The sequence below is a fragment of the Manihot esculenta genome, chromosome 18 (genome assembly GCF_001659605.2).
Source record: "Manihot esculenta cultivar AM560-2 chromosome 18, M.esculenta_v8, whole genome shotgun sequence".
NCBI classification, from domain to species: domain Eukaryota; kingdom Viridiplantae; phylum Streptophyta; class Magnoliopsida; order Malpighiales; family Euphorbiaceae; genus Manihot; species Manihot esculenta.
The window spans coordinates 5,561,721-5,576,782 of record NC_035178.2 but is presented as its reverse complement, the minus strand read 5'-3'; the positions used below and the strand labels follow the sequence as shown (position 1 = coordinate 5,576,782).

Here is a 15,062-nt window from a genome sequence, read left to right as displayed (position 1 = left end):
TTTCCAAGCATTTTAAACATCAAAACTTGTAGAATTAAACCTCAATCAAAGCTAATAGCATAAAAAAACTTAGCCTTATACTATTATAATGTCTCAAATTAGAATCCAATGGACCAAATGAACTAAAAAATTGCTCATATCTTAGAAAATTGCTCATATTAGACAAATCCAGAGAAACATGCCCTCTTTGTTCTAGAACTCAATATGTCATCTTGTGATTAAGCTTAAGATATCTAAAACTTGCTTCTGCGTGTATGATGATTACAATAGTACTCGCACTAAATCAAGTAAAGGAGGGAAAAAGAACCCCCGAGTCGCTAATTGATTAGTTAAGAGTTCTGACATAACCACATGTATGTAGCTAGTTCCCATCAGTAATACTATCCAACATAAAAAGAACTACCCAGAGGTAATAAGAAGAAAATACACAAAATACAAAAGAATCCCCTGTTACTTCTTATGCATCCTACATTCGGGAGAGTTTTGTCGCAAAGGTGATAGTGGCTGCCTCAATGAATCTATGTCTTTCGAATCAATTTTCATATCGACTGGGCTAGTCATCTTTGGACTTGATTTTCGTTTGCTCCTCTGCAACAAATTTAAGCAAATTACACGACTAAACCAAATGGTGATTATGCCATTTATTTTATTCATTTTAATCTTACCTTGGCAGATGCACTGCTTGTATGTTTTCCACCAGAGCCATCAAGGTTGTATTCTCGGCGACGTTGCTTCAATAATTTTTTGTTCTCCTCATTCAATATGTTGTTTTCTTCAGATAGCAAGTGGACCTGCAAAAGAAAATATCAGTATTTTAAGTTATTACCAGCAACCTGAAGACCAACAAGAAAATAGTTTTCTGGGAGTCTCCTCAGTCCCCACCTCCTCTTCAGCTCTGGTAAGATTGATCCTGAGATGTTCCTTATCTTTTTGAAGCTTCTTCACTTTAGCAGCCAAAGATAAGACTCTCTGAGTTGATGGCCTCAAGCTGCAAAATGAGAGAGAAATTCAAGAATGGATCCAAAGGAGATTGCAATAAAGGCATCGTAAGCATTTCCATAACAGCATATTACCAACATCCGCAAGGCAGTTCCAAAAAATTTCCCTCACCTGTTCCGTACTTTCAGCAACTTTTGACACGACTCATGTCCACTGTTGGCCTCCAGAAAAGCATGACCAAGTTCAACTTCATCTTTACTGACCAATGTAGCTAAAATGGACTCGAGTAAATTCTGTTCCACATCTGTGCTCTTAGCAGATGAAGGAACCTATAAGTTAACAGAATATGTTATGCATTATTTTTAGTTATCAAAAATACTTTATGAGTGCATGCCAACTCAATACAAAAGAAAAAGAGGGGAGGAAAGGAATTGGTTTGAAAGCAAATTTAGTGAATAAAGGCAAATTCACTTTTAACAAGTAAACTATTCCTTGAGGCTTGATCATGCACGCTCAAACACAACTAACAGGAGGAGCAAGTGCAAACGTTAACCAAACTTCATCAACATGCAGCATTGCTTCAAGCCATGACCCTACAAGCACAGGTATGTCATACAAGAACTAGTCATAGAGCATCAAACACTAATTTAACACGTGTTATTAACATGTTTAGCTGTTATTAAGAGAGTGACTTTGGTGTAGCCTGTAAAGTTAATCCATTTGTGACCTGGAGGTCACACGTTCAAGTCACGAAATCAGAACCCTCCCAGAGTCTACAAGTGCAGGGTGTTTCATGCATCAGTTCACCCTTTCTTATGTTTGGCTTTAGATATTCTTAGAAGAAAATACTCTTTGGTAAAGCATAATAGATTTAACAAATTTATTTTCATATGCTAAAAGCTAATTTTGAAAAAAGTTGATATTTGAAATCTGTTGCAATTGCAAATAGCCATTAAACTGCATTGATAAACTCTTTCAAATAGTTATTCACTCTCTAAATTAAATTCTTTTCAGGCACATTGGTAGTTATGTGCACAACGTCAAACACGCCTTTAATTAATAGAAAGCAAAAGGTAGGAACGCTTAACATGGTTTACTAGAATTTCATAGCATCATATCTAGCAGCAAAACTCAATCTCAGAAGGAAAGAAACAGATAAGTTTACTCTAAACAAGTAAACTCACTACAGAGTACAGGAAAATAAACTAATTCTTTTGTATGCCAGCAGCACATGCTACACTTATAAACTCAACTCCAGCCTCTACTGATATAATAAAACCTATAGTGCCAAGAACTTTGCTCTTTAAATAATTTAGTGGCAGAATAGAATAGGCATTCTCCTTTAAAGATAACCATATGTTCAGTTTCAACAAGGGAAGACATAGATAAACTCCTCATCTTTGAAGTCAAAATAACAATTTAGTACAGAATTTCCAAATTGTGATGTTTACTTAATTGCTTATGTTGCTAACTTAACCAGGTATACTTCCAAATTCACGAAATAAAATGGACATCTCCCAGCAAAGTAGCATAAAAGTTTCACGAACACCAGTCACGCGGATGAACAGAAATCAGGAAAAATGGAAGTACAATTACCCTATGCATTTCGCACTCGTTCTTGTAGAACTGCAATTCCTCAGATAACTTTCCTAATACCTCTTCCAACTCACGAACCCTAACCTCGGCCTCTCTTGCCCTCTCATCAGCCTCGTTTCCAAATTCCATTAAAGCCTCTCTGTCGTGGTCATAAAGTGAACACTCCCTCTCCCATTTGTTACACTGATTCACCAAACTAGCACACTCTGCCGCCAATCTCTGATTTTCCTCCACAAACTTCTTCAGCGCCATCGCATTCATACTCGCCTCCGCCTAAAACCCAAAAAACAAATAATACGATTGCTCAATAAAAAAAGACGCACAAGCACAGATACGGGCGAAATATTCTGTATATACGGACCTTGGTTCGGTCGATGAGTTGGTCTTTTTGGCGCAATTTCTCGAGGAGAAGAAGGTACTGGTCATGGAGGCGGCGGTGGGTATCCTCCGAGGCGCGAAGCTTCAACTGCAGAGTGTGTGTAGAAACTGGGAGGCCTAAGGAATCGTCGATTGTTTCTTTTATGTAATTGTCGATTTCTGAAGGGAGATCCATCTAGTGATCTTGACCAAAAAACACCAAAAAAATTGAAAGAAAACCTAGAATACGAAATTCCTTCTATAGCAAAAGAGTGATCTTGAAAAGTGAAAAACCCTAAAACCACTCGCTTATAAATCTGCTCTTTTCCAAAAAAGAAAGCTGATCTGAGAGTTTTAGAAGATTATCTTTCTTAAGTGGATTTCGAGCAAGGGAATTCCCGGTGAGGGTTTTGGCCGGAAAATTTAGTGTTTGCCCTTTTTCGCTATTTTCTCTGGTTTTGACCTTTGGGGTTTGGGGATTCAAATTGAAGGAAGAGGGCTAGCCGTTAGAATGTGGTTTTATCATAGTTTCGTAGCACGTGGCAAAATCCTAGCGTTCTTGCATAGCGGTTTGATGAAATGCTCTGTTATTAGTGGGTTTTACCTCCTCTGGCCCGGCCCATCTGAGTCCAGATTGAAGAGCGAAGGTTGATTTGCATTGTAATTCATGAAATCGGAAATGGAAAATTTCGTTTACCAAACACCCCAACGACAAGTCAACTGTTCTGCGGGAAAAAATTTATTTAGACGGGTCAAACATGGACTCAAACATAAAAATATTTGAGTTTTTTTATACAAAAATTATATGAAATTTATATATTTATATTTTTCTTTTAAATAAAATATTATTAAATTTAAAGATACCCTATTTTTCATAATTCAAAAACAAAAGTTTCAAGCTAAACATAAATTATACATTGAAACCCTAAAAATTTGATTTCAATTATCCGATTGAACCACCTCAAACTTATCTGAAAATGAAATCTTATCTATTTCATATAATTTTCAAAATTATTACTAAATTATGTTAAATTATCTTAAAATTGAAATTGCAACGGGAACCTAGGATTTTAATTACATTTTGTTTGGGGGGAAAGAAAACTCTGATTAAGGTTACTTTTGTTCCAAAAAAGAATATGTTTTAAAACATATTTTATATCTTTATATATTTGAAATACCTAGTAGAATTTATTAATGTAAAATATTTTCCTAATTAATAAAAAAAATTATTTTAAAAGAGAAAGTCAGCAGCATTTTGATAATTTTATTAATATTATTTTTATTTTTTAATATTATAATAAAATAATGTAAAATAATTTTTTTTTTAAATTATTTTCAAAAGCAAACAGAGGCTAAAATATTTTTTTCATCGTTAGTATTAAATGAGAATATTTTAAAGAGTTATGTTTTGCTTATATTGAGATGTACACACTCATTCAATTAATATCTAATATATTATTAAAATAATAACAGTCTTCCTTACAACAGAAAACTTTTCCCACACAAAACTCTACAGGTCTCTTGGGCTTTTTACAAAATAAAGTTAAAAAAATATATATTTCTTAAACTTTAGTTTGCGAAAAAACTTTTTCTGAATCAGAATAAATTAGGCCTCTATCGCACTTTATAAGTGCGATAGACTCTTCCATACTTATAAATGCGCTAGAGAGCTATTAATATAAAAAATAATTTTTTTAAAAAAATAAAATTTTACCGTACTTGCAATGCGGTAAAATTCTATTTAAATTTATTTTTAATAATTAAAATTTTACCGCACTGCAAAGTAAAATTTTATTTAAATTTATTTTTAATAATTAAAATTTTACCGTAAATTAAAAGTGTGATAAAATGTTAAATTTTATAATAATTGAAAATTTTTATAATTTTCAATAATTAAATTAATTTCTCAATTTACACATTACTACACTTTAGAAATGTAGTAATATTAATTCTTTATTTTACGTATTACGATAATAGTAGAGTTTATTTAATATATATTATATTAATTATATTTATTTATTTATATATAAAATTTATAGATAATTATAAAAATTATATTAATATTAATTATTTAATATAATTAAAATTTAATACAATACTGATCATATATAAATTTATTTTAATAATTAAAATTATATATATATAACATTATAATTATATTTATTTAAATATAATATCATAATTATATTTATTTTAAAAATAATATCATATATTTTATATTTATTTTAAAATAATATCATATATTTTATATTTATTTATAAAATTTATTATTTTTATTAGAATTATATTTATAAATAAATAAAAAAATATTTAAGAATCATAAAAATTTTAAAATATATATATAAATAATTAAAATTATAAAATGTAATAAAAATAAAATAATATATTATAAATAATAAAATAAAAAAATAATACTAATAATGTCTCAAATGTCCTCCCGTGCCACATGAACGTCCCCTTTATTCATGTAGACGTCGAGTTCTATATGGTCGACCATCACCACTTGTACCCTCACCTTTAATACTATTTTAATCCTAAAATTTTGGTCACAACAACCTATATATATTAAATTAATATTTTTAAAAAATAAATTTTCATATTTATTATGAATAATATAAATTTTCCTAATATTTTCTCAAAACAAAAAATTTACAACCAATATTTACAATTATAAATTTTTCCTACTTTAATACTATCTTAATCCCTATAATTTTAGTCACAACAATTTATGTATATTAAATTAATTTTTAAAATATTAAAATTTCATATTTATTATGAATAATATAAATTTATTTCTTCGCAAAATATTATTTTAAAATTTTAAATAAAATATATATAACTAAATATTTCTTTTTCAAATTTTCTAATATTTTCTCAAAACAAAACATTTGCGACAACATTTACAATTATAAATTTTTCCCACTTTAATACTACCTTAATCACTACCAATTTAGTCACAATAACTTATATATTAAATTAATTTTTAAAATATTAAAATTTCATATTTATTATGAATAATATAAATTTATTTTCTCACAAAATATTACTTTAAAATTTTAAATAAAATATATCTAACTAACTATTTCTTTTTCTAATTTTCTAATATTTTCTCAAAACAAAACATTTACAACTAACATTTATAATTATAAATTTTTCCCACTTTAATACTAACTTAATCCCTACAATTTTAGTCATAACAACTTATGTATATTAAATTAATTTTTAAAATACTAAAATTTCATATTTATTATGAACAATATAAATTTATTTCCTAACAAAATATTACTTTAAAATTTTAAATAAAATATATCTAACTAAATATTTATTTTTTTTAATTTCCTAATATTTTCTCAAAATAAAACATTTACGACCAACATTTATAATTATAAATTTTTCCCACTTTAATACTATCTTAATTCCTACAATTTTAATCACAACAACATATGTATATTAAATTAATTTTTAAAATACTAAAATTTCATATTTATTATGAATAATATAAATTTATTTTCTCACAAAATATTATTTTAAAATTTTAAATAAAATATATCTAACTAAATATTTCTTTTTCTAATTTCCTAATATTTTTTTAAAATAGAAAATTTACGACCAACATTTACAATTATAAATTTTTCCCACTATAATACTACCTTAATCCCTACAATTTTAGCCACAACAACCTATGTATATTAAATTAATTTTTAAAATACTAAAATTTCATATTTATTATGAATAATATAAATTTATTTCCTCGCAAAATATTACTTTAAAATTTTAAATAAAATATATCTAACTAAATATTTCTTTTTTTAATTTTCTAATATTTTCTCAAAACAGAAAATTTACAACCAGTATTTACAATTATAAATTTTTCCCACTTTAATACTACCTTAATCCCTACAATTTTAGTCACAATAGCCTATGTATATTACATTATTTTTTAAAATACTAAAATTTCATATTTATTATGAATAATATAAATTTATTTCCTCGCAAAATATTACTTTACAATTTTAAATAAAATATATCTAACTAACTATTTCTTTTTCTAATTTCCTAATATTTTCTCAAAACAAAACATTTACTACCAACATTTACAATTATAAATTTTTCTCACTTTAATACTATCTTAATCCCTATAATTTTAGTCACAACAATCTATATATATTAAATTAATTTTTAAAATACTAAAATTTTATATTTATTATGAATAATATAAATTTATTTTCTCACAAAATATTACTTTAAATTTTTAAATAAAATATATCTAACTAAATATTTCTTTTTCTAATTTTCTAATATTTTCTCAAAACAAAACATTTAAAACCAATATTTACAATTATAAATTTTTTCCTCTTTAATACTATCTTAATTCCTACAATTTTAGTCACAACAACTTATGTATATTAAATTAATTTTTAAAATACTAAAATTTCATATTTATTATGAATAATATAAATTTATTACCTCGCAAAATATTACTTTAAAATTTTAAATAAAATATATCTAATTAAATATTTCTTTTTCTAATTTCCTAATATTTTCTCAAAACACAAAATTTACAACCAACATTTATAATTATAAATTTTCCCCACTTTAATACTACCTTAATCGCTACAATTTTAGCCACAACAACCTATGTATATTAAATTAATTTTTAAAATACTAAAATTTCATATTTATTATGAATAATATGAATTTATTTCCTCGCAAAATATTACTTTAAAATTTTAAATAAAATATATCTAACTAAATATTTCTTTTTTTTAATTTCCTAATATTTTCTCAAAACAGAAAATTTAAAATTATAAATTTTCCCCACTTTAATACTATCTTAATCCCTACAATTTTAGTCACAATAACCTATATATATTAAATTAATTTTTAAAATACTAAAATTTCATATTTATTATGAATAATATAAATTTATTTCCTCGCAAAATATTACTTTAAAATTTTAAATAAATTATATCTAACTAAATATTTCTTTTTCTAATTTCCTAATATTTTCTCAAAACAGAAAATTTACAACCAACATTTACAATTATAAATTTTATCCACTTTAATACTATCTTAATCCCTACAATTTTAGTCACAACAACCTATATATATTAAATTAATTTTTAAAATACTAAAATTTCATATTTATTATAAATAATATAAATTTATTTCCTCACAAAATATTACTTTAAAATTTTAAATCAAATATATCTAACTAAATAATTTTTTATCCATTTGCCTAATATTTTCTATACACAGAAAATTCATAACAAAATTTACATTTATAAATTTTTCATATTTTAATTCCTATATTTTTTTTTTCCAAGACCCTATATATATTAAATTTCTTAAACAACTACATTTTCAGATTAATTATAAATATTATAAATTTATTTTACCACTTTTTATTTCATTAATTTTTAAATAAAATAAATCTAACTAAATAATTTTTTTTCTAATTTTCTAATATTTTCCCTACACAAAAAATTTACAACAACATTTACATTTATAAATTTTTTCCTACTTTAATACTAACTTAATTCCTATAATTTTGCTCACAACAACTTATGTAAATTAAATTTTTTAAAAAATTAAAATTTCATATTTATTATAAATAATATAAATTTATTTTCCCACAAAACACCCTAATTTTTTCATACATTTCTTTTTTATTTATCACATTACTATAAATCAAAAATTTTTTTTTTCTCATTTTCTTATATTACTTTTAATAATTTTAAATAAATACAACTATGCATTTTTTACTATTAATTACATACAAAATATAATTTTTTCAACAATATAAATATCTTAATAATTAATTAAATAAATAAAATATATCATATTTTTATACATAATATTTAATTACTTACTTGTATGAAAATCAATCCCAAATCTCACGCGTCCACGAAGACTTATAGGAATAGAAAAAACTACAAAATACAACATTTATATTTATTAATAAATTTTTATTTATCTAAATTTTATAAAAACAAATTAATATAAAAGTTCTTTTTTGTTGAAAATTTATTCAGATGGGTTGTGCAGAGAGAAAATATTGAGGATGGATTGAGATGGGTGAGATAAATCTAAAAGAAAAGAGAAGCGGTGAAACTTGAGATAAAAAAAATTGCAGCGTGGAAAGAGAAAAAGGAGGAAAAGTGGAGTAAGGAAGAAGGTGGCAGGAAGGTGGAGCAGGGAAGAAGGTGGCGTATGGAGCGGTGGAGCAGAAAAGAAGGCAGGGAAGAAGGTGGCATATGGAGCAGGAAGGTGGAGCAGGGAAGAAGGTGGGGTTTTATAACGGGTTGGGGTACAATACCGAGCTTCAAAAGCTCGGTATTATACTCTCTCCTCTACCGCACTTTAAAGTGCGGTAAAGGAGAGTTTCTCTGCCAGGTGCAGGAATCCCTGCACCTGGTAGAGATTCTACCGCACTTGTAAAGTGCGGTAGAAGGCTTCAGCGCTGACGGGTAGAGACGGGTCTTGTCTTTGCCCTCTTTGCCAGGTGCAGGAACTCTACCGCACTTTTGAAGTGCGGTAGATTTTAAAAAAAAAATTATTAAAAGTTCTACCGCACTTCAAAAGTTCGGCAGAACTTTTTTATTTAAAAAAAATTATAATTTTGGTTCAATGGCTCTCTACCGCATTTTATAAGTGCGGAAGAGCCTACAGCAAGTGCGGTAGAGGCCTGATTCACCCTGGTCTCCAATCCAAATTCAGGGTTTAAGAAATATATTTTTTTTAACTTTATTTTCCCGTCTCTTTAATGGCAAAGAACCACATAAAACTCTTCCCCACTCTAAGTGCAACAAACCAAACTGTAGATTTTCCTGACTTCTGTGACCTGCCACCACAACCACATCCTCCCCTTCTCTGTTCCCCCAAGAGCATCACTTATCACCTTATGTGATCATTATAGTTTCTTTGCTGGCCATTTGCTTTATTATTGTTAGCTATTATGCTATCATAGCCAAGTTCTGCCCTGGTTAGTGCAGTTCAAGAAACAACAGGCAGCCACAGGATGAAGAAGATAATAGGAATGGAGAGATGCTTGATGGCAACCAAGTTGATCATCCGATTTGGTTTATCAACACAGCTGGTTTGCAACAGTCAATTATCAATTCGATCATAGTTTATAAGTACAGGAAAGGTGAAGGGCTGATTGAAGGCACCGAGTGTTCAGTTTGCTTGTGCCTAAATGCAACCATGCCTTCCATATTTATTGTATTGATACTTGGTTAAGATCTCACACCAATTGCTCTTTGTGCCGTGCAAGTATAATCACTGATCTTGTGACCACTCCCCTTGTTTCGGTGAATCAGAATCCTGAAAATCCGAATACAATTGTATAGGAACCCAGATGGAAATGGAACAGAGGAGACGAGGGAGCTGAAATTGTAAATGTTGGGAATGAAAGAATCTTGAAGGATATAAATTCTACTGAAAATGGTAGTCTTGAGAAAATCTGTGAGTCTGAATCCTGGGGCGTAAATTTTAATATGGGATTGGGCTTGTGTTGGGAATCAAAGCCACTCGAGTAGGTGAGACCTCAGACAGAAACTTCTGAAGCCCATTCTCATTTTAATCTAAGGCTGCAATGCCAATGTTATTGGGCCCTCTTCCTTGCTTCTCCTCCTCACTCTCCTTTTTATTTTTCTATTTCTTAATTAATTTTCATTTTCAGAGAAATATGAACGTTATAGCTTCATTTAATTTTATTCTTTTATACCATAATCAGAGAAGAAAATTCAATAAATTGGAAAAGCTTGATCTTGTTGGCATAGGAAAATCCAATAAATTGTAAAAAAATCTTGATACTGTCAGACTAGTATATATTCATGATGAAGAGAAGGATCTTCTAATCAACTACGTCCAATTTTTTTATCTGTTAGACTTAAACTCAATGATCTTAAGTCCAAACTAATATTTCTTAATCACTTAATTAATTGATTGTTAGGTGATCATAATCTGTTTATAGGATTTGGGTTCTGAGACTTAAAATCCTGAGACTTCACATGTCAGTCAACTATCTTCTCCATTAATTGTTCTTAACTAAGACAAGGAAAGTGACTAATCTCAACATAATCTAACAACAAAACCAATGCAGCAATACAAAGATATCAAATTTGAAAAATTGTCGGCTGTTTGTTGGGCATTCTGATCACAAATTATTTGTGAACTCATTAACAAATCAATTTTTGTTGATTATGTATCTTTCTTTTTCTTCTTTCTTTAGATGCAGAATAATGGTACTGTACCTTCATGGAGGCTAGAAAATTAGTATTATTTTCTTACCCACAGTGATTTTCATTTGAATATTCTCAATCATTTCATTTACGAAACTTCTTCGATCCAACGCAAACTCTCACTTTATTGTATAAATTGACAAAACAAACGCTTCCACATGAGGTTGCCATTGTCGTCCAAAACAAAGAACACTAGTGAATGTTCAAATCATCCACAGCCAACATTGCATGGTGGACCCTAAAAAAAGAAACGTGCATCCCTAGGACTTTACCCTAAATAATAATAATTTAACGTTTAAAGTTAACAGCACCACCCAAAGCTTGTATAGCTTGGTCCTTCTAAAAGCCTTTCTAGCTTCCTCTTTTTCCCTAAAGTGACAACAAAAATAATCTAAGGGATTCTCAACTGTGCCTGTACGGATGTGGATTGAATATATTGAAAACACATTCATTATGCAAAATTTTCTGATACATGAAGAGGAGCTTTCTCTGAGAAAATTCTTCAAGATCATCATTCCTTCATTTGAAGAAGAAAGCTTGTTGCTTTACTAGCTAATAATAAGTCAGGTTATATTCAGTGCCTGTACTACTTCAGTAATAGTATTAGAGATTCTGTCACCTTCTTGCTCAGTGACCCAGAGGAGATGAATATGACTGTTCAAGCACCATCATTAATCAAGACTCAATTCCTTAGTGAAAATGAAAATCGCTAATAAATATGTAAAAAATTAATGGGAAAATTAAGACTTGCCACTAGAAACTGAGATATTAAAAATTATATCCAAGCTTTTTTTTAAGTTTTATCATGTGGGAATGTGATTGCAAGGGAGACAAAGGGAGAAGGTGAGAAGAACATATTGGGAGTGGGTAATGTGTGATTAGAAGGGAGACAGAGAGAAAAAGAGTGAAGAATATAAGTGGTGGGTAATCATCAAAAAGGTCTGTAGATCTAATAAAAGCAAGACCATGAAATTGATGAAAGTGCAAGAATAGATAAGAAAGTGTGGTACCCACCTGATGAAATACTCATGATTATATCTATTGTCCTAAAAATAGAGTTAAATCTTATTTTTATTGTCAAAAAAGTAGATTTAATGATCTCATTATTTTTACAGGTGTGGTGGAGATTCGAGATGATGCCTTTTCAAGAAAAGAGCATAATCATGGTGGGCGAAGACTGAAAAGGATTCTTTTTATGTATCTTCCAGGAAGATGCATTTTGAATTAGACCATGGTTGGCTCTTTAATTTCACAGACCAAATATTGTCATGCCATGCTTTTTGCTATTTGAAAATCATTAATAAAATCTAAAAGAATGAGTAATTAAAATTTTGTTGTTAATTACTAATTGGGCAGAAGCAGACACTATAAGAAATGGTTGGGAGGGCCCGACCAGACCAGGTAGCATAGGAATCAATATGAAAAATATGATGCAGTACAATGCGAAAATATTGCTTTTCTGAGTTGTAATACACAAAATATTAAAAAGTAATATTTTAAAATTTTAAAATTTTTAAATAAAAAATATTTTAGAAAATAAATAGTTCAATATGGATGATACACATGTTAATTTCAACAGCAAAATTCTTAAAGTTACTTTGCTTTATTGTTGGTAGATAACCACCATTGAATATTTTTTTTTATTTTTTTATAATATAACCTTTAATTAATTAAATATTTTTGAAGCTTGCAAAATATTTATATGAGTTTTGAGTGGTTGAGATTCAGTGTGTGAAGGTGTTCAATAATTTCATCTGTTAAATGAATATAAAGATGCTTTGGCAGAATGTAGACATTCTAACTCATAATTTCAGGACTTAGAGAATTTTATTGCTTAAAGAGATTCCTTGACGTACTTGTGTCATCTTATGTTAAAAAGCTATAATCTAAACGAAATATTAATTATTTTTCAGTTGTCTCATATGTTCTTGTAAGTTTATGGCAATCTGATTCTGATTTTATTGGACCACGCCCACCACACACCACACCCTGCCCCAGCCTTCACTGCTTAAACTATTCCTCAAAATTTAATCATCTCCCAGGAAGACTATAATTAAAGCAAGAAAGAAAACTGAAATCCATTATCAGAGGTTATTAACAACCTCAATTACAGAAGAAAATCCCAATTAGGGTTACAGTAGTTTTGATTTTTAGCTGAAACCTGCATCTTCTTCATGAATCCTCTGTAACATTTGATTAACAGCAGCTGCAATCTCATCCACTGTATTCAGATGACTTCCTTCCTCAACCTGTTTCAAGATTTTCAATCACGGTTAATTAAGGAAAATGGAAAATTAAATGAGTAATTAATAAGATAAAATTTAAATTTATTGACTTACCTTAACGCTAACTGAATAAAGAACCAACTGATCAACAGTAGAGACATTGAGGTGGAGAACACTGAACCTTAAGGCTTGTAAACCTGCCACCATCTTCAAGAGCTGTTTGGGTCTTTTCTTTGAAAGTATTTTAAGATTGGCATGGCTCTCCACCATGGTCACTTCTATGTCTGCCACAGACCACTGACTTTGATCAGCTACTGATTCTTCACCCGCAGGCAGAGTTCGTGTCGATGAGTACTGTGGGAAGGTGAAGAAGTCAGCAAATGGTGATGAAGAGAAGCCACTGACATCATCGGCAGCTGGTTGCTGCTTGGTCTTTTTGTGGGCCTCCATGGTCTGCAAGTGCTGCTCTAGCTCCTTCACAAAGTTAATAGCACCTCCTATTATGGATGCTTGGTCACCCTGGAATGGCAATAACAACAATAATAACATAATTAATTACATGGGTCGAATTAGGACAAAAGGCTAATCAAGATTTTACAAGATAAACCTGCAAGATCCAATTTCAGTACGTGGGGTATGGAACTATTGGGTCTTTTAGGCTAAAGAAAAAGGATTTTACCATAAACATGGCAGTTAAGGATCCAGTTATAAAGGGTAACTTACCCTCTGAACATAGGAAGGAGGCATCAGAGACCTCAGCACAGCAAGATACTCATTCATCTGCTTCCTCCGGTTACGTTCAACAGCAATGTGAGTCATCCTCTGGTTCTCTATTTCCTCCTTATTCTTGGTGCTCTTAGTGCGTCGTCGCTTTCGCCGGCCAGCAGTGGTAGGAGGTGGTACCAGTGGATGGAATACTCCAGGAGGAGGAGGAGGGAAAGATTGATCGACAGCGCAAGTCTCAGGTGAAGAATTAGGATCCCAATGATCTTTTGCATGTTGAATCATGGAAGGCGATGAGGAATCCAAATTTGAACGGAGACCATGTCGTTGCTCTATATTATTGCTGCTGTGTTCTGCAGGAATCCCAAGAAAAACTTTATCTTCTTCTTGTAAATCAAAATCATAGCCCCATGCTCCTCCAAATGGAAAGGAAAAGCAATCCTTGTAGCCATAACTAAAGGGGTCCTGTGGATACACTACTGCTTCAAGTGCCATGACTAAATATAAAGTTATGTCTCCCTTGAGATCTCTATCCCTTGATTATTAGAGGCATAAATAGTGAAAGATCCACGAGGTAGAGTAAAAGAAGGGACTGCAGAGTTGTGCTTTGGGAGTTGAAAGGTGGGAGGAGAAGGGTGGGTTGGCAGCTAGCCCTAGCAGCTCAAGGCCTGATGACCAGTTGATTATGAAGAATTGGAGAGTATTTCCTTCAAAGAAACCCAAAGGAAGATATAGCAAAAGCCCAAGTACTAGAAATGCCAAAAGGCCGAGCAAAGTCACCTTTTTTATCTTCCCCTTCAAGAAGAGAAAGCCATGAGACTTTTAAAGAAGTTTAATCAAAACCCTACCATGGCTACAGGGAGTTGCACGTGAGATTGCATCGTTAGACCAGTCACTAATCACCAGAGACCACACACAAACACACACACACACACACACAAGCAGAGGACAGAGACAGATTCTCTTTTTAACACAC

The 15,062-nt window shown here is 30.0% G+C and overlaps 2 protein-coding genes and 1 pseudogene across 2 annotated transcripts; 1 reads left to right on the top strand and 2 right to left on the bottom strand.

The window, feature by feature from the left end:
- Window positions 1-283: 283 nt before the first annotated feature.
- Window positions 284-3,388, bottom strand: LOC110605822 (WPP domain-interacting tail-anchored protein 2). Its single transcript, XM_021744472.2, has 6 exons — window positions 2,897-3,388; window positions 2,536-2,808; window positions 1,111-1,268; window positions 883-988; window positions 666-791; window positions 284-588 (listed from the first exon to the last, which is right to left on the bottom strand). Exons 1-6 carry the CDS (start codon window positions 3,086-3,088, stop codon window positions 451-453), a joined length of 993 nt encoding a protein of 330 aa, XP_021600164.2. The 5' UTR covers window positions 3,089-3,388; the 3' UTR covers window positions 284-450.
- Window positions 3,389-9,658: 6,270 nt separating this feature from the next.
- Window positions 9,659-10,244, top strand: LOC110606887 (annotated as a pseudogene).
- A 2,947-nt stretch (window positions 10,245-13,191) lies between these two features.
- LOC110606335 (transcription factor bHLH96) lies at window positions 13,192-15,062 on the bottom strand. The gene is made up of 3 exons (XM_021745091.2): window positions 14,087-15,062; window positions 13,478-13,882; window positions 13,192-13,387 (listed from the first exon to the last, which is right to left on the bottom strand). The coding sequence occupies exons 1-3, from the start codon at window positions 14,579-14,581 to the stop codon at window positions 13,289-13,291; spliced, it is 999 nt and encodes a 332-aa protein (XP_021600783.2). The 5' UTR covers window positions 14,582-15,062; the 3' UTR covers window positions 13,192-13,288.